This window comes from Drosophila nasuta, chromosome 3 (genome assembly GCF_023558535.2).
Source record: "Drosophila nasuta strain 15112-1781.00 chromosome 3, ASM2355853v1, whole genome shotgun sequence".
In the NCBI taxonomy this organism is placed as follows: Eukaryota; Metazoa; Arthropoda; class Insecta; order Diptera; family Drosophilidae; genus Drosophila; species Drosophila nasuta.
Window position 1 is genome coordinate 21,148,964 of NC_083457.1, and position 24,342 is coordinate 21,173,305.

At 34.5% G+C, this 24,342-nt stretch overlaps 4 protein-coding genes, 2 long non-coding RNA genes and 4 other non-coding genes across 15 annotated transcripts; 7 read left to right on the top strand and 3 right to left on the bottom strand.

Moving 5' to 3' along the window:
* Positions 1 to 758: 758 nt before the first annotated feature.
* On the bottom strand, positions 759 to 2,216 carry LOC132790058 (uncharacterized). Its single transcript, XM_060798482.1, has 7 exons — positions 2,040 to 2,216; positions 1,768 to 1,875; positions 1,671 to 1,703; positions 1,573 to 1,605; positions 1,365 to 1,507; positions 1,152 to 1,305; positions 759 to 1,086 (listed from the first exon to the last, which is right to left on the bottom strand). The coding sequence occupies exons 2-7, from the start codon at positions 1,832 to 1,834 to the stop codon at positions 959 to 961; spliced, it is 558 nt and encodes a 185-aa protein (XP_060654465.1). The 5' UTR covers positions 1,835 to 1,875; positions 2,040 to 2,216; the 3' UTR covers positions 759 to 958.
* A 475-nt stretch (positions 2,217 to 2,691) lies between these two features.
* Positions 2,692 to 2,910, top strand: LOC132794564 (small nucleolar RNA U3). The gene has a single exon (XR_009633238.1). It is a non-coding gene; the product is annotated as a small nucleolar RNA U3 (small nucleolar RNA).
* Positions 2,911 to 3,022: 112 nt separating this feature from the next.
* Positions 3,023 to 4,242, bottom strand: LOC132791997 (uncharacterized). 2 transcript variants are annotated; one of them, XR_009632955.1, is made up of 4 exons: positions 4,036 to 4,242; positions 3,598 to 3,718; positions 3,437 to 3,529; positions 3,023 to 3,111 (listed from the first exon to the last, which is right to left on the bottom strand). It is a non-coding gene; the product is annotated as an uncharacterized LOC132791997 (long non-coding RNA). The 2 variants fall into 2 exon arrangements; XR_009632956.1 differs by lacking the exon at positions 3,023 to 3,111 and having other exon boundaries at positions 3,339 to 3,529; positions 4,041 to 4,242.
* Positions 4,243 to 4,662: 420 nt separating this feature from the next.
* LOC132794566 (small nucleolar RNA U3) lies at positions 4,663 to 4,881 on the top strand. Its single transcript, XR_009633240.1, has one exon. It is a non-coding gene; the product is annotated as a small nucleolar RNA U3 (small nucleolar RNA).
* Positions 4,678 to 5,601, top strand: LOC132791998 (uncharacterized). The gene is made up of 2 exons (XR_009632957.1): positions 4,678 to 4,823; positions 5,488 to 5,601. It is a non-coding gene; the product is annotated as an uncharacterized LOC132791998 (long non-coding RNA).
* Positions 5,235 to 9,820, bottom strand: LOC132791995 (uncharacterized). 5 transcript variants are annotated; one of them, XM_060801175.1, is made up of 10 exons: positions 9,691 to 9,820; positions 9,282 to 9,371; positions 9,176 to 9,208; positions 9,079 to 9,111; positions 8,866 to 9,008; positions 8,637 to 8,790; positions 8,492 to 8,569; positions 6,562 to 6,733; positions 6,134 to 6,223; positions 6,050 to 6,066 (listed from the first exon to the last, which is right to left on the bottom strand). In XM_060801175.1, the coding sequence occupies exons 2-8, from the start codon at positions 9,355 to 9,357 to the stop codon at positions 6,594 to 6,596; spliced, it is 657 nt and encodes a 218-aa protein (XP_060657158.1). In that variant the 5' UTR covers positions 9,358 to 9,371; positions 9,691 to 9,820; the 3' UTR covers positions 6,050 to 6,066; positions 6,134 to 6,223; positions 6,562 to 6,593. The 5 variants fall into 5 exon arrangements, with proteins under 5 accessions (XP_060657162.1, XP_060657160.1, XP_060657158.1 ...); XM_060801178.1 differs by lacking the exon at positions 6,562 to 6,733 and having other exon boundaries at positions 6,057 to 6,066; positions 9,691 to 9,816; XM_060801179.1 differs by lacking the exons at positions 8,492 to 8,569; positions 8,637 to 8,790; positions 8,866 to 9,008; ... (2 more) ...; positions 9,282 to 9,371; positions 9,691 to 9,820 and adding exons at positions 5,235 to 5,401; positions 5,474 to 5,622; positions 5,703 to 5,845; positions 5,916 to 5,948 and having other exon boundaries at positions 6,034 to 6,066; positions 6,562 to 6,654.
* Positions 9,821 to 10,299: 479 nt separating this feature from the next.
* LOC132794565 (small nucleolar RNA U3) lies at positions 10,300 to 10,518 on the top strand. Its single transcript, XR_009633239.1, has one exon. It is a non-coding gene; the product is annotated as a small nucleolar RNA U3 (small nucleolar RNA).
* A 1,747-nt stretch (positions 10,519 to 12,265) lies between these two features.
* LOC132794567 (small nucleolar RNA U3) lies at positions 12,266 to 12,484 on the top strand. Its single transcript, XR_009633241.1, has one exon. It is a non-coding gene; the product is annotated as a small nucleolar RNA U3 (small nucleolar RNA).
* A 7,163-nt stretch (positions 12,485 to 19,647) lies between these two features.
* LOC132791742 (cuticle protein 16.5) lies at positions 19,648 to 20,962 on the top strand. The gene is made up of 3 exons (XM_060800791.1): positions 19,648 to 19,958; positions 20,026 to 20,439; positions 20,580 to 20,962. The coding sequence occupies exons 1-3, from the start codon at positions 19,872 to 19,874 to the stop codon at positions 20,790 to 20,792; spliced, it is 714 nt and encodes a 237-aa protein (XP_060656774.1). The 5' UTR covers positions 19,648 to 19,871; the 3' UTR covers positions 20,793 to 20,962.
* Positions 20,963 to 21,378: 416 nt separating this feature from the next.
* LOC132792851 (neuronal acetylcholine receptor subunit beta-3) lies at positions 21,379 to 23,894 on the top strand. The gene is given in 9 exon segments (XM_060802360.1): positions 21,379 to 21,524; positions 21,526 to 21,727; positions 21,785 to 21,916; positions 21,986 to 22,138; positions 22,307 to 22,601; positions 22,669 to 23,087; positions 23,223 to 23,363; positions 23,431 to 23,597; positions 23,663 to 23,894. Coding segments are annotated over 9 exon segments (1,752 nt in total). The 5' UTR covers positions 21,379 to 21,410; the 3' UTR covers positions 23,792 to 23,894.
* Positions 23,895 to 24,342: the final 448 nt, after the last annotated feature.

Genomic DNA, 24,342 nt, shown 5'->3' on the forward strand with positions numbered 1-24,342 from the left:
CCAATTCGACTTGACGAGGGATCTCTGCAGTAAAATGCAAAAATTAAGACAAACAAATTTTCTGTACAAATGCATGTGCATTGACTCAATAACCATTTAACTACTATGTTAAATTTTTAAAGTTCAATTAATTTCTGAGAGTCTTCAAATTAATAATAAGGGTCTTTAAAATTATTATTATTATATCATTTTTAAATTTAACCGTTAATGTTGTTGTATACTGTTCATAGTTGACTTCAAATAATTAAATATATTAGCCGAGGAAGGTATTTATTAAACAGAAACACATTAACTACTATTTGAAAACACATTAACTACTATTTGAAAATAACTAAATAAAATATTAATAAATAAATTATAGTTTATTTTAATTCAATTTTTATTGTTTTTCAAAAATTGTAATTAAATCAATTTTAAGTATTTTATAATTGTCAAAATATCAATATAAAAAAAAGCAAAATAGTTACCCCTGCCTGATTCATATAAACAGAATTTCATTCATCGTGTTAAGGACAGTTTACTTCGTAGTCTCGCCTAATACACTTTAGAAATGTCCCCATCGGTTATTATATTTTGTAAAAATAAGTATCATAAGCAGAGTCTAAGATAGTCTTACATAGCCTCAACTCAAACCATTGAAGACCACAGACTATGTTGCTATACTTTTAAACACACATGTCTGTTATTACCCAATTCTTCATATTTTACAATTTTTTTTTATTTTATATCGTTGATAATAAAGAAAATGGTCCAGAAACTTATTTAAAAAACTTTTTAATTTATTAGAAAGTTTTATTTTTTCATTCTTATAATACCCATTTAATAGAGAATTATTGCATGAGCCAGTCGAAACTTGCATAGACAATAGAATTCACTAATATTAAAAATTTGTTATTCACCAGTTAAATGTCAAATAATTTAATAGTTTTTTACTTTTGTTTTAAAAGTACATTTTTAATTAATTATCATATTGTTCGGTTCTATGTCTTTGTCGAGATTTATATAAACGATTTTTGATTTTGAAGAAGGCCACTCGAACTTCCTTCGTATATTCAACGAAACTGAGATCATCTTCTTTGATAGCCTCTAAAATTATATGATTTATATTGATTTATTTCTTATCTAATTAATGTCGAATTGTTCTTTCTTACCATACATAGCATTATTAAGGTGGACAAATTTGTCGAAAGCCATCATCTTTACCGTCCCGGTAAAATTGAATTTCATTAGAAGATCTGAACTTAAGATTCTTTCAAGATTCTTAGTAAGGCCTTCTGGCATTAGCATTCTTCTGAATATGTCCACCTAAAATGTAAAATTTATTTTTGATATCTTTATCGTATAAAGAGCACTTTAATACTTACAAATTCACTCGGTGATTCTGCAACTTTTCTGTCCATTTCACATACATCGTCTTCGGTTTGGAGAGGAAACATGGTTTTTCGATGTTTTGTATTTTTATAATCCAATAATGACATAAGACTTTCGTTTACCTTATTAATTTTACCTAGAACAGAGCAAAATATTAACAATTATCAATATTTCATGTTTATATTTTATCGTTTGGCTTACGTTGCAGATCCGTCATTTGTCTTTTCATAGAATCTATGTATAGAATTGGGAATGAAAATTAGCAAAAGTCTTTTATTCCATGGATAGAAAAAACTTACCATCCATTTCTCTCATTCGCTTTTCCAGGTCGTCTATAACAAAATAGTGCGAATTTAATTGTATGCTTGTTGTTATTTCAATTTATAAAGAACTTACTTTGTGTGTTCAACATTTTTCTCTTCATCGCGCGACAGCATTCACGATCCGTGTCTAAGGGATCCATTTTCAATTTGTTATAAGTGAAGCAGTTTGCGAACAATATATCTAGATTAAGACACAATATATCGTCAATATTACTTTAACTAAACATACATAAATGAACATATACTTATTGCTAGCAATAGCAAATACTTTTGATTTAAATAGACAAGGCTTTTTCCACGACTGTATGATATGTATATATACATACATATTTCCATTATTATTACCTTTTCAATCACACAAAACTGCATAACACTCAGGAAATAAACAACAGCAGATAAATTTACAAAACTACATACATATACGAAAAATTGTTGATTAAGGAAACTGCAGACACATCTTTCTCTCAGCTGTGCTCGGTCAGCCAATATTTCAGCAGCTGAAACTCTTCATTACCACAGTAAGCAAAGGATGCCATCTCTCACGTATGACATTTTCATGCCGTGGTGTGCACTTTGTCTTTAGTCAAAACATCATATTTTCACCAGGTGGCAACTCATTTGAAAAAAGACTAAAAAATACTAAACTTGACATTGGACAAAAGCTAAATTAAATACTCCAACGTGCAATATTTATTATTTTTCTGTAAAAATTGGCCACACCTCCTAATTTATGGCTATTAATTTTTAAAGCTATAAAGAGTCTTAATTAATTAATTAATTAATTAATAATACAATAAGGAAGGAAAACATACAACACAAACAGCTTATTGTCACTAGAAATTTCGTGTTGTTAATAGCTGACTGCTATGATGAAACATTCACATACATATGTATATAAGTCAGAATAATATTGTTTTATCGTGTTCATGTTCTTAGAATTCCCAAACGGTTCAGGTGCATGTGCTATGGGGAACTTTTGAATGAGCAGCGAAAATTTAAGACTATACTTCACAGGATCATTTCTGTAGTCAGTCTTCACTTACTTTCACACTAACTGAAAGCCTCTTACACCCGCGTTGATGAGATACATCGTTTTATTCGGCAGCGTGAGGATTTGTGTGATGCTCTTTTGCGATGTTACTTCGGTTACATCGTACTGTGAGTATTGCACTTCGATGATCGCTCGGTAACACGAATAAAACGAATTCTGAGTGGTGTACCATTTTAATTAAATACATTTGAAATATGGAGCATAAAAATACTTAGGTGGAGAATCATGATATAAATTATAGGAAGTAGTGAGTCTCCTCGGTAACAATAAAGTGCGACTGAGACGAGTACGCCTAGTGAGTGCGAGAGAAACGACGGTACAGTTTTTTGTTTAACGGCTTGAATGTGTTGTGCTTCGCATTATTTACTAAAATATAAAAATTAGAAAATTATTATTTAACAAAATGAAGTGGTTTACGTCCATCGAAATTAGCCAGCATACATATTACCTGTTACCTGTTCTGTAATTCTATTTTTAAAGCTAATGTTGTTTCAATACACAACGTAGCCTTTTGATATTCAATAAATTACAGGTTTTTATTATATTTCAACACAAAATGTATCTAGTCAGTCTAGTACTATAGGAATTAGTTTAATGTACTAAATGGATAATTGTGGCTTGGCATGAATGTAATTTATCCAATTGTCCCGCCGGCATTTTAAAGAACAGCCCCTGAATGTGTCTATATTACCTTGTCTCCCATTTTGTCGGATTTTATTTTTCTTCTAATGCAATTGGTCTTATATTAATGATGTTATCTGTTCAGTTGCTTTATTAATAGTACCTAAAAAAACAGGGAATAAAACCGCTTTATCGTATTGATAATTGGTCCTAGGTCCTAACATGACTCACGTTGCAGATCTTTTAATTCTTTTTTCAGTGAATCTGTCGTGAAGGGAAATTTCGAAAAATAATCACAATATGATAGTGATAAACTTCCTTTCCATTTCATTCATTCCTTTTTCCATTTCATCTGGAAGTGTAAGAGAAATTTGATAACATTTACATTGTAGAATATTTTGTTATAGTTTGATCAATACTTAAACTGCATATTAGTCATTGAACTCTTCAACTCCCGACAACACTCGTGCTCATCATCATCGAAGGGTTCAATTTTAAAGGGATCCATTGTAAAAGTAATTTACTTAAAGAAATGAATCAAACAAAAAAAATCTATAAAGAAACTACTTCAAATCAACACTAAGAACTCAGGGAAATCAATTGATGTTTTCAAATTTAAACGGAAATTTTATTGGTAAAGTTAATGTTATTTTCCTACAAATTACATACACTACCCATTAACTATTTTCATGGAGACATCGACAAGGCACCGACCGACAGCTGGTCTGTCTAAAACAATTTTCATACATCAATATTCTGACTAGAATATTTTTCGTTTATGTTATATGTACATATTTGTTTATGAATGCTAAATCATTACATCTTCTTCACGCAACACTTAATAAACAAAATTGCAAATAAACAAAGTAAATTCATTAAGTGAGAGTTGCCGGACTTTGTCGATGTTTAGGTAAGCTATCAGCTGGCAAACTCGCAGTAACAGAAAAAGTTGGCATCCCTAAAAGTTAACAGCTGTTTATCATTTTCATACAATTGTTTATTCGAGTGGGCACCTCTTGAAAATAAAAATTAATTAGAATCTTTTTGCTTATTGCTATAATGATTTTCGCCAAAAGTATTATTTTTCAAAAGATATCAAATTTGTAGTTGTCATTATTTAAATTGTAAAATGGTTCCATTTATATTTTGTTCTGTTTTATTTGTTTATTATCTGACTGATAACACATTATTCTACGGTATAGTGACGTCAACAGCCCGTTTTGCGTTGGTCTTAGAATTCCCAAACGGTTCAGGTGCATGTTCTATGAGGATCTTTTGAATGAGCGACGAAAATTTAAGACTATACTTCACAGGATCATTTCTGTAGTCAGTCTTCACTTACTTTCACACTAACTGAAAGCCTCTTACACCCGCGTTGATGAGATACATCGTTTTATTCGGCAGCGTGAGGATTTGTGTGATGCTTTTTTGCGATGTTACTTCGGTTACATCGTACTGTGAGTATTGCGCTTCGATGATCGCTCGGTAACTCGAATAGAACGAATTCTGAGTGGTGTACCATTTTAAATTAATACATTTGAAAACGAAAGGGAAAAAAGTATCGGCAATTAAGAGAAATCTTTAAAAAATTATATCAATTATTTTTTTTCAACTAAATTAAGGTTGTTGTAAGTTTGGGTCTTTTTAGGCCTGAAAATTTTGGGGAAAAAAAATGTTTCCTGAAAATTGTAGATTTTATATGATTTACAGTGGGGCTTTAGCGGGTTTGGTCAACAATCTGTCGTATTTTGTACTGTATTTTGAATGTAATATTTCTTTCGGCATATTTTTAATTAATTTGTAGCTTTCTTACTTGTTTATTACACTTGTGTAATTTGAAATCATTTTTCTTGGCCATTATTGAAATTTTTTAAACACATAGTTTAATTGTCAGATTTATTTTTTATTGACGCTTTTCTTTTTTTTAGATTTTGTCGCGAGTTCGATTTATGCGCACGATTTTTGATCCTTGCAAATGCAGTGCGCATGTTCCTCTGGTAATCACTGAAATTTCGATCGATTGTAGTCGTAGCCTCTGAAAATATACATATTTACAAAAAATTTATTTTAATAGTTAAATATAATTAATAATTCATGCTTACCATACATTACTTTATTTAGGTGAATGTATTTATCGAACGGCTTCATATTGGAGGTTCCGCGAAAATTAATTTGTAAAGCAAGATCTCGAGATACAATCTGTTCAAGATTTATGACGACTCCTTCCGGCATTAGTTTTCCCTCGAAAATAGGTAACTGAATTCAAAAATATATCATTGCCATCTACGTATCTGATATTAAGTATAGTATACGATAATAAATAAATTTTTGCATACATAGGCTGCTGGTGATGCGGCAATTTTCTTGTCTATTTCTGCCAATTCTTCTTCGGTTTTACAAGGAAAATTGCATTTTAGCTCCTTTGTTTTTTTTTTATCTTTCAAAGCTTCAATATGACGATTTGTCAGGTTCAGACTGCCTAAAAATAAGGATATTTAAATAAAATATAAATATTGTAAATTTCATTTAGTTAACTCGACTCGACTTACGGTGCAACTCCTTAAATTGTTTATTCATTGTATCTAGACAGTATGAAAAATATTATATATTAATAAAAAATATAAAAAAAAATTGTTTATAAAATATGTTAGAAACAAGCAATCTTACTTTGCATTTCAACCATACGCTTTGCCAGTTTATCTAGGAGTAGGTAGGGAAAATATAGTTACAAATTTATGCGCATTGTGATCTCGTGGACATTACTTACTTTGCATATCCAATATTGAGCTCTCCACAGCCATAGAGCAATCATGATTGTCGTCGTCCTCGTCGAAAATATCCATTTTCTATGAGATATCTAAAATGATCATAAACGAAGAATTGACAAACTTTAAATACAGAAAGATAATCGCAGATATGTAAATTTATGTAGAAGGAAATGAAAAATTACCAAGGAATTTAATTGAAGTTAAGTTTAAGAAAATACGGAAAATCAGTGTATCTCGAAATTGCTAAAAACCGTATTCTAATTCGTTTAGTTCTTATATTATTATTATACAAATAATCGAGCGCCGATTTTTGGTAATTATTCACATGTAAACAAACATTCACAATGCAGAGACAGCATCATATGCAGGTCAATTTAAACAATATATACTATGAAATGTACATATAATCCATACTATGGTTATTTACCTTTATTATTATAAACTATGAGAAACTTAATCTTACACGCTCAAACAAATTATCTCAACTCGCACCTTTTTGGTGCATGTTTTTATGAAGAAAATGCACGTAAAAAAGACACACTCATAAAAACAGCGTTGCCAGACCTCGAAAAGCGACATTTCACGGTACAATTTTAGCACTAAAATCAAAATACAAAAATACCAAACAATTTCATTGTTTGCTTTTAATTGAAATTCAAATAAAAATAATTTAGTTGAATGAATAAGAAGAGGCTGACTGTGTTGCGAATGTTGTTTTTTTATTTTTTTAATTTATAAACCGCATCACAATCACATTATTGTCATTAATAAATTAGTACACTTCATAATTACGAGAAAACTTTATTATATTATTTTAATTTCTTCTAATTTAATTAAATTTAATTTTGAAGAATGGGTTAATGCGATTATATAAAACAATGAATGCTAAATTGCCAACTATACCGGCTGTCCATATAAAAATAATGCTGACACCGATATAACGAATTCTGAGTGGTGTACAATTTTTAATTAATACATTTGAAAACGAAAGGAATATAAATAAAGACATATAAGGAAACATCTTTAAAAAAAATATCGAGTATTTTTTTTCAACTAAATTTGAATAAAGGTTTTCATTGCTGTAAGTTAGTTTGGGTCTTTTTAGGCCCAATAAATCTAAATAGTTATAATATTTGATTTTATCAACCATGAACACAATTGAACGCTGACTTAAATTGAATGAGAAATTTTGAACCGAAGGCTCCGCAAAATCGGTTGATTTTTACTCATCACAGTGTTTTTTTTCAGTGAGTTGAATTGAATAAAAATGTTCGCGTATGAGAAAATCAAAAAAATACTGAGTTTTGCAATTATCTGGTGATCCTCGATAACATTTTTTTTTGCTAAAGCATTGCCTAAAATTAAATCACGCATTTTCGGAGCCATTTAAAGTATTGGACTTTAGGGAATTAATCGCAACTAATACATCAGAAAGTAATCTGATTGGGCTTCCATTTCATTTTTGTAAACGTTGGTTTCTTGCAATTTGACACATAAAACACAACTTGTGAATTACACAAGGTAAATAGTGACAAAAAAATTTCAATTTATATACCGATATTAGCTCAAATCCAAATATATTTAAGAAGTATTGGTATGAATGTAAAAGCAAAAACCAAGTACTATTTTATAGATAATATTCGACTATGACTGATGATATGACTTATCATCATTTCATCAGTGATGAGAATGAGATATACATAGGTTGTCGATAGTCAACAAAGTGTGCTCAATTACCCATGTTTAATAAAACCAATACAGTGCAATATTATCCAAACTAATAATATAATATATTGGAAAAATAGATTAATAACTTATTTTTATAACCGCTACATGACATAGCCATGTCCGTCTGTATGTCTGCCGAATGAGCACCTAGACCTCAGAGACTGAGAGAAAGAGCTATAATTTTTCGACTGCTTGTTATTTTTGCAGATCGACTTTGTTTTAGATGTTTACCACGAATACCAAACGTAATTTAAAAAGTTAGCTACGATTTTTCCCAAATAAATACAATCAACTACAATGTTTATTAATCCTGAAAATTTTGGAGAAAAAATGTTTCCTGAAAATTGTAGAAGTTATTTAAGAAATGATTTAATATGTTTTAGCGGGTTTGGTCAACAATCTATCATATTTTGTACTGTATGGTGTATTTTGAATGTAATAATAATAATAATATAGCCCTTCGGCATCTTTTTAATTACTTGTATATCTCGACACTAGCTTTCTTAATGATATTTCTTAGCCATTATTGAAATATTTTAAACACATAGTTTAATTGTCAGATTCATTTTTTATTGACGCTTTAGCCTTTTTTAGATTTTGTCTTTTATTCGAATTCGATTTATACGCACGATTTTTGATCTTTGCAAATGCAGTGCGCATGTTCCTCTGGTAATCACTGAAATTTCGATCGATTGTAGTCGTAGCCTCTGAAAATATACATATTTACAGATAATTTATTTTAATAGTTAAATATAATTAATAATTCATACTTACCATACATTACTTTATTTAGGTGAATGTATTTATCGAACGGCTTCATATTGGCGGTTCCGCGAAAATTAATTTGTAAAGCAAGATCTCGAGATATTATCTTTTCAAGATTTTTGACGACTCCTTCCGGCATTAGTTTTCCCTCGAAAATAGGTAACTGAATTCAAAAATATATCATTGCCATCTACGTATCTGATATTAAGTATACGATAATAAATAAATGTTTGCATACATAGGCTGCTGGTGACGCGGCAATTTTCTCGTCTATTTCTGCCAATTCTTCTTCGGTTTTACAAGGAAAATTGCATTTTAGCTCCTTTGTTTTTTTTTTATCATTCAAAGCTTCAATATGACGATTTGCCAGGTTCAGACTGCCTAAAAATAAGGATATTTAAACAAAATATAAATATTGTAAATTTCATTTAGTTAACTTGACTCGACTTACGGTGCAACTCCTTAAATTGTTTATTCATTGTATCTAGACAGTATGAAAAATATTAATATATGTGTTTATAAAATATGTTGGAAACAAGCAATCTTACTTTGCATTTCAACCATCCGCTTTGCCAGTTTATCTATTAGTAGGTAGGGAAAATATAGTTACAAATTTATGCGCATTGTGTTTGTGATCTCGTGGACATTACTTACTTTGCATATCCAAAATTGAGCTCTCCATAGCCATAGAGCAATCATGATTGTCGTCGTCCTCGTCGAAAATATCCATTTTCTATGAGATATCTAAAATGATCATAAACGAAGAATTGACAAACTTTAAATACAGAAAGATAATCGCAGATATGTAAATTTATGTAGAAGGAAATGAAAAATTACCAAGGAATTTAATTTACGGAAAATCAGTGTATCTCGAAATAGCTAAAAACCGTATTCTAATTTGTTTAGTTCTTATATTATTATTATACAAATAATCGGGCGCCGATTTTTGGTAATTATTCACATGTAAACAAACATTCACAATGCAGAGACAGCATCATATGCAGGTCAATTTAAACAATATATTCTATGAAATGTATATATAATCCATACTATGGTTATTTACCTTTATTATTACAAACTATGAGGAACTTAATTCGAAACGAATTCTCTCAACTCACAACTTTTTGGTGCATATTTTTATAAAGAAAATGCACGTAAACAGACACACTCATAAAAACAGCGTTGCCAGACCTCGAAAAGCGACACTTCACGGTACAATTTTAGCACTAAAATCACCATTTTAGAAAATACAAAAATACCAAACAATTTCATTATTTGCTTTTAATTTAAATTCAAATAAAAATAATTTAATTGAATAAATAAAAATAAGTTGATTGTGTTGCGTATGTTGATTTTTTAAATTTATAAACCGCATCGCAATCACATTTTTGTTATTAATAAATTAGTACATTTTATCATTACGTGGGACCTTTATTATATTATTTTAATTCCTTCAAATTTAATTAAATTGAAGTTTGAAAGACTGGGTTAATGTGATTATACATATAAAACAATGAATGTTAAATTGCCAACTATACCGGCTGTCCATATAAAAATAATACTGGCTTTTGTCAAGCAATATGTAAATAGATTTTGCGATTGATTTTCTAGAATTCCCAAGTGGTTTAGGTGCGTTCTTCATGAGCAAAATTTGAATAGGCAACGAAAATTTAAGACTATACTTCACAGGATCATTTCTGTAGTCAGTCTTCACTTACTTTCACACTAACTGAAAGCCTCTTACACCCGCGTTGATGAGATACATCGTTTTATTCGGCAGCGTGAGGATTTGTGTGATGCTCTTTTGCGATGTTACTTCGGTTACATCGTACTGTGAGTATTGCACTTCGATGATCGCTCGGTAACACGAATAAAACGAATTCTGAGTGGTGTACCATTTTAATTAAATACATTTGAAATATGGAGCATAAAAATACTTAGGTGGAGAATCATGATATAAATTATAGGAAGTAGTGAGTCTCCTCGGTAACAATAAAGTGCGACTGAGACGAGTACGCCTAGTGAGTGCGAGAGAAACGACGGTACAGTTTTTTGTTTAACGGCTTGAATGTGTTGTGCTTCGCATTATTTACTAAAATATAAAAATTAGAAAATTATTATTTAACAAAATGAAGTGGTTTACGTCCATCGAAATTAGCCAGCATACATATTACCTGTTACCTGTTCTGTAATTCTATTTTTAAAGCTAATGTTGTTTCAATACACAACGTAGCCTTTTGATATTCAATAAATTACAGGTTTTTATTATATTTCAACACAAAATGTATCTAGTCAGTCTAGTACTATAGGAATTAGTTTAATGTACTAAATGGATAATTGTGGCTTGGCATGAATGTAATTTATCCAATTGTCCCGCCGGCATTTTAAAGAACAGCCCCTGAATGTGTCTATATTACCTTGTCTCCCATTTTGTCGGATTTTATTTTTCTTCTAATGCAATTGGTCTTATATTAATGATGTTATCTGTTCAGTTGCTTTATTAATAGTACCTAAAAAACAGGGAATAAAACCGCTTTATCGTATTGATAATTGGTCCTAGGTCCTAACATGACTCACGTTGCAGATCTTTTAATTCTTTTTCAGTGAATCTGTCGTGAAGGAAATTTCGAAAAATAATCACAATATGATAGTGATAAACTTCCTTTCCATTTCATTCATTCCTTTTCCATTTCATCTGGAAGTGTAAGAGAAATTTGATAACATTTACATTGTAGAATATTTTGTTATAGTTTGATCAATACTTAAACTGCATATTAGTCATTGAACTCTTCAACTCCCGACAACACTCGTGCTCATCATCATCGAAGGGTTCAATTTTAAAGGGATCCATTGTAAAAGTAATTTACTTAAAGAAATGAATCAAACAAAAAAATCTATAAAGAAACTACTTCAAATCAACACTAAGAACTCAGGGAAATCAATTGATGTTTTCAAATTTAAACGGAAATTTTATTGGTAAAGTTAATGTTATTTTCCTACAAATTACATACACTACCCATTAACTATTTTCATGGAGACATCGACAAGGCACCGACCGACAGCTGGTCTGTCTAAAACAATTTTCATACATCAATATTCTGACTAGAATATTTTTCGTTTATGTTATATGTACATATTTGTTTATGAATGCTAAATCATTACATCTTCTTCACGCAACACTTAATAAACAAAATTGCAAATAAACAAAGTAAATTCATTAAGTGAGAGTTGCCGGACTTTGTCGATGTTTAGGTAAGCTATCAGCTGGCAAACTCGCAGTAACCGAAAAAGTTGGCATCCCTAAAAGTTAACAGCTGTTTATCATTTTCATACAATTGTTTATTCGAGTGGGCACCTCTTGAAAATAAAAATTAATTAGAATCTTTTTGCTTATTGCTATAATGATTTTCGCCAAAAGTATTATTTTTCAAAAGATATCAAATTTGTAGTTGTCATTATTTAAATTGTAAAATGGTTCCATTTATATTTTGTTCTGTTTTATTTGTTTATTATCTGACTGATAACACATTATTCTACGGTATAGTGACGTCAACAGCCCGTTTTGCGTTGGTCTTAGAATTCCCAAACGGTTCAGGTGCATGTTCTATGAGGATCTTTTGAATGAGCGACGAAAATTTAAGACTATACTTGACAGGATCATTTCTGTAGTCAGTCTTCACTTACTTTCACACTAACTGAAAGCCTCTTACACCCGCGTTGATGAGATACATCGTTTTATTCGGCAGTGTGAGGATTTGTGTGATGCTCTTTTGCGATGTTACTTCGGTTACATCGTACTGCGAGTATTGCGCTTCGATGATCGCTCGGTAACACGAATAGAACGAATTCTGAGTGGTGTACCATTTTAATTAAATACATTTGACATATAGAGGACGAAAATACTTAATCATGATATAATAATAATACAAAGTAGTCAGTCCCCTCAGTAGTAGTTCAGAATTTGACAGTAAATCGTCAGCGGTGTCATTTCCGCTTTTTTCCCGTCAGATTTGGATTTTTTTGATGTGTGATTGCGGGAAAAATATGAAAACAGCGGACAGCTGGTATTCTGGCTTTTTGAGCAAATTTAAGCATCTTTTTTTAGTTTACTTTCTCTTAAATTTTAGAGATGTTTTAATTGAATTTAATGACTGCCTCTACAGGCGATATCGTAGTCGCTCAGCCTGTTCCAGCTTACCCTCGTTGATCACAAGCAGCTGCTCCTCGTCCGGTCGAGTTGGTGGCATGCCTAGGGTGTCACTGACACTGCACACCGAATCTTCTTGCAGCTCAGCCACTGGCTTGCTCAGAGTCCTTGAGCATTTCCTCTAATTGCGCACAACGTGGAACACGCACTCTTGAGTTTTTTGGTTGGCTACAAACGCAAAACCTTTTGTGGAAGATTATCATCGTCATCGATCACCATCAACTCGGTGTGATGATATAACTGTAAATGATATGAAATAATGAATTTAGCAAGTCTGATGAGATCGATATATCTCGACTGTAAACTATCAACTTACACTGTCATATTTGATCTTGGCTTCGTTAAGCATAGTCTCCAATCTTGTCAGCCTGGACTCTGTATAGCACGCAAACATCGCCGACGACATGCTATACTATATATAAAATAGATTTGATTAGCATTGTAATTATGATCATTTGCATAGTGTAGTAGTACTCGCTCTCCAGGTTTTTCAGTTTTATCCACTTATCTTCGGTGATCTTATGCCTAAAGATCGTCATCAATGTCCCGACAAAGGGAGCCCAAGCACGTAGCTGCTGCACCTTTGCCCGATATGATGAGTCCTCAATTACTTCCATAACCTCATCTTCCGTGTCAATCATGGGCCTTTTGATTACAGCTTCTGGTTACATGAAATGAAATCTAAATTTTCAGGAATCACAAACACTATAGTTAATTTTGTATATATAAATTGTCTATCGTATATAAAATTCGCGACTTTAGCTTTAAAATTACGCTTGCTATAGCTCTATCTCTTATAGTCCCTAAGATCCAGTGTTTCATACGGACAGACAGATATAACCAGATTGTCTCGGCTGTTGACAGTGATCAGACTTTATATATTTTATAGGGTCGGAGATGCCTCCTTATGCCTATTACGACTACTAATCGTTGATTTCGAATTTGAGTACTAATTTTTGGTTGAGGTTCTTAATTTTAACATATATACGAATCTTAAGGTCAAATTCAATTTTATAACAATTGTTATTAGCTGCTAGGGATATAAATATTGATATATGTAAATATTAATTTAGCCGTAAAACAATTTTAAAAATTAATTACAATTGTTCCTTTATATTTTTTTTATTTAAAATAATATGAAACGATATTGGAGAAAACAATTTCCAGTTGTTTAATGTTGTTAATAAACTCTTGTGAAGGTTTTATAAGTCCTCCGTGCGAAACTTCGTCTACATAAGTAAAGGATGATATCATTGGAGAGGCTCATTTTTTAGTCGCTACCCATAGGGTAGAAGGGTATTGGTACTTTGTGCCGGCAGGAAGGAGGCATCTCTGACCCTATAAAGTATGTACAGAGATACAGATTCAATCCAACGTTAATGTGATTAGTAATCTCAAATGATATAGATACGTCTGCTGGACTGTCTTAGTCAATATAATTCCGTTGATCACTAGCCCGGAGCCGACATAATGGTTACGAACCAACTTTATTAGATGTGGTGTATCCGAGAAAAAGAATATTTTTAAATATCCATCAGCTGGATGGCTAAACCACGTCTTTGCTAAAAAAAAAAGTTGAATTTCTCTTCAGTATTGTTTTTTATATGCAACTTACTCTCCGATATGCCAAGCTCTTCCCACAATCTTTGATTTCCAGGGCCAGAATCACAAACAATAGCCACTACGGGATATCCTCGTTTGTAAAGTCTGGTTACAATTGAATTGTAAAGACTGCGCGTTCATTCGAGTATTAATATCGAAGAATACTGGCTGTTTCAATGATTTTTTAAGGCCTCAAACTACGGCCAGTTGCACATAGAGCGTATACAACATCTGCTGTGCTGTCATATTCGAAAGCTTAAGCCACCTTTATTTCATCAAAGGACAAAATGCATTGCTTATTGACTTTTGTCATTTCTTCATTTTCCATGAGGTCTATCACAACATCAAGGGTACCTGCATTAATTTTAACTTCTGCCAACCATCTGTACAATGGTGTCCGACTTGGCAAAGGGAATCCTTTTTTATATAGATGGTTGCCTGCCCGAGGTCCTGCGGCATGAAGACAAATAGAAGAAGACATGTCTGTTGCGTTAAATAAGACCCTCTTTCCTCCATTCTTTAACATGTTAATTTGGGTCTCGGTAAAAATTTTGCCAAGAGATTTTTCCAGTTCCTTATATTCTTCAAGTTGCTGGCGCAAATAATTAACATCCTTCTCCAATATACGAATCAATTTTCGCTGGTTCTCGTTCTCCAAAGCACGATCTATATCTTTGTCCCTTTATTTTAAATAATTAAGTTTTAGCATATACTTATTTATTTTAGCACAGTAAACTTACTCTATTTGTGTGCCTGACTCCGAGTAGTCTAATCTTAACATTTTTGGTTCGGGCTCCGTCTCTTTGTGAGGGACAGCATCATTAATTAGTCGTTTTCTTTTGAAAATATTCCCCTTTTTTGGTGCCGACTTCCATTGCGAAAAATCAAAATGTGTTTCGCAAAGCTTGGACTTTTCACCAAGTTTGCAGCCAAGAATTTTGTACCACAGTGTCCACTTGGTTAAACATTTTGGCGCATTCATAAACTTTACCCCGTGCACGTGCTTTCGGCATAAATTGTAGTATGTAATTTTTAATTTGCACCAGAAGTTAAATCTTCATAAAAAATCGTCGACATACAACCTTTCACTTTAACAAGCGCGAACGCACTGAACGTTAACGGTCTAAAACCGAACAAATAGGCACGCGACGGGACTACCTTGTATAATTGTATCATGGGTGGAATCACTATATTATTTCGGGTTGTTTCTTCTGTTCAATTTTACTTTTCAGGTCTTTTAAGTTACTTGCGTTTCGGAGAACTATTACGGATTTTTTATTTTATTACTTTTTACTGCAGACGCACGTAATGCCACCAATTATTACTATTCAATATATCGCTTAGTTTGGCCAGTATAATGGTTAAAGTTGTCCACTGTATGAGCGCCTAAAGGTATGGAAATTGATTTTAGTGCCTCAAATTAAAAAGTGTTGCATACTATTATGCGCAAGACATAAATGAAGACGTAAGATGCTTGAATAAAGTTGGATGGACAATAATCTCTCCATATTCCACTTTCTAAACATATCCAAAAGTGAGCAAACCATAAAAAAATTCATTTGTATTACTTCAACATTTTATAGAAAGTGAAAACTGCGCAATGCTTGGATATCTTCTAATGGTTCCTTTACTGCAATACATATATATAACTGATAAGAGCTTGTTGTTTGCTTCCCACATTAACTAATCGGCAATATTAACCCACTTACTAGCTTGAATAACACGATAAGAGCATTGAAACATAATGGAAATTTCTGGTTCAGTTTTGGATTGCCAAATGCAAACAACTGTTGTTGATGTCGTGTCTTTACCAACACTTTGACTTTGACGCGTTTTTCATTTCTTGGCCAGCTGCAACTGAAAACGCAACCATTTGACAGTCAACAGCAGCTCCATTTCATTGATTCATTCAATGAAACGTCATAAATGCCACACGGATTTCGTTTAGCTAATATACCCTGTTACGAAGTGCTGAATTTTGTCTGATTGACTTAAATGCTGAGTAATGGACTATTAATTAGTAATAATGGATATTGGATTTATAAAGCCAAATAATAATATATCATATTAGATAATTTTCTATCTAACAAACGGAATAAATATAAAAACTGAATATCGCCATTTTATTACAATTTCAACGTTTTTAATTTAAATATTCTTTTTGGAACACCTTAAACAATTACCTTTATTTAGTATAATTTCATTAAGGTAAAAAAAAAACTATTAGAGCATCCAGGATATCGCGCTGTGCAGCAAAGCTTTTTCGCGATTTTTGGATGTCAACAACTCGTAGTTTAAATTTACGATCGCTGTTTGTTTAATCAGGTAAACGAACGTTGTGAGCTGGTCGCTTCATTCGTTTTGCAAGTTAAACGCAGCCCATACAGTGTTAATTAATTGAAAGGCGAACAGCACAACAAGTAGCAAAGACGAAAATGCGCATACGCAGCGTGGTACACGCGCTCTCAATGGTCGCTTGCCCCGACGCTCGATGGACTATGCGAAGCATTCGCCGTTAAAAAATTCTTCGCATTGGGCAATTGGCAAAGCCAAAAGCGAAAATCAAAGAGCACAACTACAACGACTGCGCCTTGGATTTACTTTTCATGCGATGGTTAATTAGGCGCTGAAGTTGACGACGGCGTTGAGTCAGCGTCGTCTAAATTTAAAGCATTTTGCACTAATTTGGAGCGCGAGCTGCCCGATTGCCAAATGCGTTCGTTTTGGCTGGCTCTAAATAAAGCAACTGGGCTGGGAGGCGCCTCTTATAGTGTGTTCGTGTTGAATGGCAATGGGCAATGAGCAATGAGCAATTTGGCATCACAGTTTACAACCCTTCTCTGGCAAAACTGATCACTGATTACCGATCACTTTGGCATACATAAATTAAATACCAGAGCTCCGGAAAATCGCTTCGCTTAACCACTTTTCGTTAGCAAGTAATTTTCACGCTATCCAACACATCAACTGCAGGCATAAAATCTTGTGCCGGCAGCTTGCAATTGTTATATTGACTTAATATTTGCTAATAGATTTCACATAAATCACATTCTTGTGTCATGATTTATGCGTGATCTGCTAGCCCAGGTGTCGTCTGTCCACATGTCGTTTTCGGCCGCTCGAACATCTGTCTGCCTGTCTAGCTGTCCAGTTCTCTCGTGTTGCGTGCACCACTTGAGAGGTGGCTTCACTCGTAGCTTCAGCATCAGCAAAATAAATGCCACGTCATGCTGCCGTTTTTCGAGCCTAACACATGTGTCACACTCCGGGTTAGATTTGGCCTCGTTTTCCGTTGCATTAATATTAATCGATGTTTAATTGAGTTAAACGTCGACCATCGAGCTGATAATTCGATAATTATCGGCGATTATCAGAGTGCGTGTCACGCATTGCGCGCATATCAATCAGCTTTTGTCAGTGTACATAGGTCGAATTTCAAGGGAGTTTTCGATTTTTGTCTATTCTTTTGAGTTTTAATTGCTTAGTCTAAATAAGTTTTAAAAATTCTACATAATTGGATTTAAATTTAAATGTATAGTGGATTCCAAATGCTCGTATTGTGATGCAGTCGATGTGTATCATTTTGCCAACACACAAGGGTTAAGAGCAGATCGAGAAAATCCCACGAACAGCGCTAGCTGTCATGATGTATACTCTGTTTTAAGTCATGAGTGTCCGGCGTGGCTGGGCAACATTTGTATGTAATGCAGCAATAATAATAATAATAATAATACTAGCAATAACAACAAACAGCAAGCAAGACAACTCTCAATTTTCAGCATTAAACACACGAATTTGGTCAAATGTGGCACGCTGCGGCATTTTGGTCTGGTCAGAGCAGCAGTCAACAGTCACATCCAAACAACCGAAATCTATAAAAGATTGTTGAAAGCAATTTTTTTTTCCTTTTTGATTTTATTTTTTATTTTTTGCGAATTGTGATGATTATGTATTTGGCAACTGCGATATGCGATTTATGCAATTTTCGACAGCGTCAAATTGTTGACGTTTCTCGGCGACGCCACAATCTCTGAGCTCAGCTGAGAACGAACAATTAGACTACATTCTCGCCGGGATTCCGCACATATTGACAGTAGAATATGTAAGCCAATTGGCTGATTAATTAAGTGGTTAACGGAGAAGGTCAGCGAGCAACAAAAAAGCCAGCCGAATTTGGATAAATGACAAAACATGTAGAATTCTCATTTATTTGCTGCTGCTTTCTAATTGGAAATCCCGAGCGAGTTAGCTTTGCCATTGATTGACCCGACTCCAAATGCATCCAGCCAGCATCAGACACCAAACAGTCAGGCTAAAGCTGAAGCTGACCGCCGCCGCCTTTGACGACAAGTGGTCTGCCTTGCCGAGCTAGTGAAGCCGTTGCGTCATCGCCTCATCGGAGAGCAACAACAAGAATCGCAGTCGCACTCACAGATCGTTGTCGTCGCACAGTGGAGCTATTCATTTAACACTATCGTGAAATTTGTAATATGAGATTTCATTTTTAAATAAATTTATTTGTTATTCATCTTAACTGAACAGATTTATGCTATATGACCATATAATAGACAATTTATAAATATACAATCTATAAAAGAAACAGCCGAATCCATTTTCAATAAACGTAGTACGGTGTTATCTTTAAAATATATCAAATTAATAAATTTGTATACCATAATTTATATTTGGTATATCGGCATATACAGATTACCGATCATAGGGTTCAAAATAAACCAGATTGTCAATCAGCGCAAATAAGACCCGACAGCAGCAACCGTTTTTGCCAATCAAAATTATTTCTTCAAATAAATCTCATATTTTATTTATTGAAGCACTAAACTGCGTTAATTTTAAGTGACTAAACTTTAAGTCTTCATGTAAGACATTTTTTATAATTTTCAACTAAACCTCACTTGATATAAGAAATCTTAACCTATAATAAATAACCTAGCACTCTATTATATTCGTTGAGTACATTTTATTGTTTATTTTAATGAATTTTTATTCCAAAATTAAACAGTTAATAGTTCTGAATTGAATTAACATACACTTAAATAAATTAATGAATTCTGGGAACTTATAAGATATATATTAGGTCAATTCAGAGAGTTTCATATTACACAAAGCTAAGATCGTGTCATTCTATTGAACTATTCCTTGTTGCACTCTAAACGATTTCGCATTTCAGTAATATACAATTAGCGCCACTGTGCCTATTTGTTGCCGATGTCTACTTCACAGATACTTCACAAATTGGTGCTGTTGTGGCCCGCTTTGTTGACGCTGAACGTTGAGATCGGAATCGAAATCGCTGCCTGGGCATCTAGCTGGTTGTAGTATCTCCCCTCTAGACAATCTACCGTCCCTGGTCCCATCGTCCACTGTCGTCCGAATCGAGCCGGCTGCGTGGCCCGTTGCACTATAAAAGTAACGCAATGCACGCAATGAATTTACAGTTGCAATTCTCAGTCAACGACGCCAAGACAAATATACGACAAAAAGACTCCAACATGAAACTATTGGTGAGTTGCTTGTGAGGATACTCAATTCGAAATTCGAATTAGCTCAATCTCCTTGCTCCGCATCTAGATTCTGTGCACTTTGTTGGCTGCTGCGAACGCTGCTCCCGGCCTCCTCGACTACGGCTTGGGACACACGGCACCAGCCATCAGCTATGGACATGCTGAGCCAGCCATCAGCTATGCTCATGCTGCACCCGCCATTAGCTATGCCCATGCTGCTCCAGCGGTCACTTATGCGGCAGCTGCGCCGGTCATTAAATCCTATGCGCCTGCCATCAGCTATGCTGCTCCCACAGTCGTCAAATCCTACGCGCCTGCCATCAGCTATGCTGCTCCGGCTCCAGTGATCAAATCCTATGCTCCAGCCATCAGCTATGCCGCTCCCACGGTGCTCAAGTCGTACGCTGCTCCAGTTGCTGTCGCTGCCCCTGTGGTCAAGGCTGTTGCTGCTCCGGCTACCAGCTACTCCCACTTCAGTTCGGTAAGAATTGCTTTTCCTTTTAATTTCTGTGTTATTCCTTACTATGATAAATGTTCCTGTAAATAGAAGAAAGCGTCCGTTTAGTTTTCACTTGATTACTTCCGTCACTAATTATCTTTGTCACCGCTCACTCTTTGCAGGTTGTTTCCCACGCTACGCCCATCATCAAGTCCTACGCTGCCGCCCCCATTATCAAGTCCTATGCCGCTCCAGCCATTAGCTACGCTGCTCCAGCTGTCGTCAAGTCATATGCCGCTCCAGCGATCAGCTATCAGCCAACTCTGCTGAAATCCTATGCTGCAGCACCTGCTCTGTCATTGGGCGGATACGATGATCACTATGGCTACCACTAAGTTTCCTTTAAAACTGAGCTTGAGCTGAGATTGATCGCAAGTGAGAGATAGGCGACAGGAAGTGATAGAGAGTGAGAGCGAAAGCGATGAGGAGAAAGTGAAAGAGAGAGCATGAAGTTGACAGCGGCACGTTTTTAAATTATTCCCAAGTTTCGTATATTCTGTATTTATTTAAGTCTCAATCATTGCAAATAAAGAAAATTCAATTTTTCAAAGTCACTTATTGTTGTGAATTGTAAAAGTTTGGCAAATTCATAGAATTGGACACAACTGTCGAAGAAAAGCTTGTTAAAAGCTGTGTGGAAGAGAGAAAGAATCTGAGTTAACGGAATGTTTTAAAAAAATACCCAATTTTCCATAATTGATTTTAAATTAAATAATTTCAATTAATAAAAATTTTAAAGTAACAACGAAGATCTTTGAACAAAATGTCTCGCTGATCAAAAAGTTCGTTACAATGCGCGCTAACTAAAAAATACCAATAATTAAAATTCAAACGATAATGCGATCGATTAGTTATCGATTACCCAAACGGCTGCTCGTCATCGCTGACAAATGCCGGGCAGCTTTAGTTAGTTCTCTTTGGGCTTGCAACGAACGCAGAACACAACGGAAGATATGACTAGCAGAATTACATTCATTAAATGGCTTATCAGTGCTCTGCTGTGCCTGGCTCTGGCTCAGCGTCCGGTGGCAGTGAAAAGTCGATACAATATCAGTTTCGCCCAATTGGGATACATGCGATAGCATCAACATTGACACCAGCCAAGGATATAGCTACAAAGATTTCTTCATGGTACACCGCTTGAACAACAACAACATCAAGGATAATGAGAGACTGCATCTGAAATTTTATGTGCTCACCAGCATGGATGCCCATATCTTGCTCTCAGTTACCAGTCATCCTCGACACACGGATCGGGTCTACGAAATCGGTGAGTAATTGGTATAATTCATAACTATTTCAAATGTAAATCACTCTTTCACTACAGTGATAGGGGCAGGCGGAAATACGTTTTCCGCCATACGAACGAGCATGGGCATAAGACGAGTGTCCACAAATCAAGATCCACAACTCTTATCAATCTACGAACCAACGCCAATTGAAATTGTGCAAACAAAGGGTGAGATTTGTGCACTATTTGCTTAACTGATCGATTTAATAAATTCATTCGTCTTGACTTCATTTTTAGATGGTGATCTATTCGTTTATATTCCTGGCTTCAAAACGGAGGCGCTGCTGCATTATCTAGACGCCTCGGCACTGACCATCAACTATATTAGCTTCAGCACCTTTGGCGTAAATAGTGCACGCTGGTTTTACGATTGTGCCTTCGATGGATACAGTAAGCCAAGCCCTTTAAAGAATATTATACTCTTCTACTAATTTGTAATTAAATATTCCTAAAAGAAAAGTTTAAACTGAAATCACTATTGATAATCTACACTCAATTTAATTCCATCCCCACCGAAAATGTAATATTCTAATTTTTATAACTCATTTCACCAATTAGCCAATGAAATGGAGAAGGAACAGCGCACACTATCGCATGAGGATCGATTGCTGAGCGCACTCATCTACCAAGGGCAGAACAGCAGTCTTCCTAATAATCTAACCGAACTCAAATTCAACTTTCAAATGCGATCGCTGGCTTATAATCAACCGAGTGCATTGTTGCACACACGCATGCAGCTGGTGTTGCACTGGACTGATCCTCGGCTGCAGTGGGAGCCAGAAAACTACGGTCAATTAAAATCCTTTGTGCATCCACAATTGCAAATTTGGTTGCCACAGATTGTGGCACTCAAGTGGGTTACTGAAGAGCTACAGTTTTATGCGTGATGTGCAACTTATTCAATATTTTTGTTCTTACAGCGCTGCTTTAGATGGTTTCGGAGACGTGCTAAGGAACTTCGAGGTGCGTGTTTACAGTAATGGCAACGTCACCATCATGGCCAGCAATCTAGAGCTGAGAACCTATTGCGTGGACACGGCTCGCAATTGGCCCAATGAACGCCTCAATTGCGACATTCAACTTGGTGTTGAGGAGAATAGTGGTCACATTGACTTGATCTTCGATCAACAGCAACAACCTCTGGCACCCAATGAGCATGTGAACACTCCATCTGGCTGGACATTTATTGAAATTGCCGTCTCACACGTGGACAACTCCTCGGACATGCGATATACGTCCGATGGCGCGATTCAGACCATTTCAGGGGATGTCGTCATTGGTTTTATCATTCAGCGCAATAGCAGCTTCTACAAGCAGGTCTTTGTCATGCCTCTGATTGGTAAGTATTGAGTCTGAGGTTTAATAACTTACTTACAATGTTCCTCTAAAATTATGCTATAATCACAAACTCATTCGGCATTGTTCAAGTTTTATATAACATATTAAACAATTCTTCATCTTTGGAACCTGGTAGCGTGCCAGATCTTTATAGTGCTATCGTTTGTACTCCGCGGTTATCGACGTGGTGCTCTAATCCTCATTGTCCTCGTGCTGACAGCCTGGGGCCTGATGTATATTACTCGCTACGCCTCGCCCAATTATGTGCCGCCCTTGAGTAAGCTATTTAAGCGATACATTTACTGATGGAGATGCTAAAGTTAACATGTTTGATCTTTTTGCAGTGTGTGCCTATCAGCACATTATGCATATCTCTATATATTGCTACTTGTTGCACATTGTTATCATGTGGCTGGAACGTTATCCACCACGCGACAAGCCAAATGATTACCTTATGGCCATAATAAATTCATCGCCATTGCGTCTTGTGCTGGGACTTCGCTTTTCAGATGTAAGAGCTATGAAATCCTATTCTTCGACTACGTATCATATTTTTTGTTTAATCTTTTTCTTTAGTCAACGGAATTCTGCGATATTCAATCGCAGCCCTGGCGTCAACTATCCAAGATACTTAACAATCTTAGCTTTATTGTAATTAATATATGCTTTATTGTGATTAATCTTATGCCAATATCCAACGTTTAAATCATTTATTTTCTAAATCAATTTGAAAATTGTAAAGAAAACAATTTAAATGTAACATAACTATACAGATACAATCTTCTCACTTTTGCAACATTGAAATAAAACTTGTTCTTAAACACAGACAAGATTATGTTTGCTCTGATTCATTATTGCAGCTAATACTGGAAGTTCTAGACTATAGCGGTTAACTGCTATGTTATCTGCTACTAAAACACAACAGTCGATCCCACTCGACTATAGCTTTTTTTCTGATTTTCTTCCTTATTGAAAAGAAGCTCAGAAGTGGTCTTCGTGAGGTTTTTCTTAAATTGTATATCAAGCAAGACATGCATTTCTTGCAATTATTTAAAAGAAATCTGTGGCTTTGCAGTTGGTCAATTAATTGAGCGTTTATCAATTTGTATTGTCTTAATTCAATACTTCCATAGTTTTTGTTTTACTGCTATTGCAATAGCTAAGGGTAAGTTTCAAGTGTGGTCGTTCTTACGTAAAATAGCTTTCCATTTACAGTGTTACCATACTATTATTTATTCATAAGTATATTTTTGTGG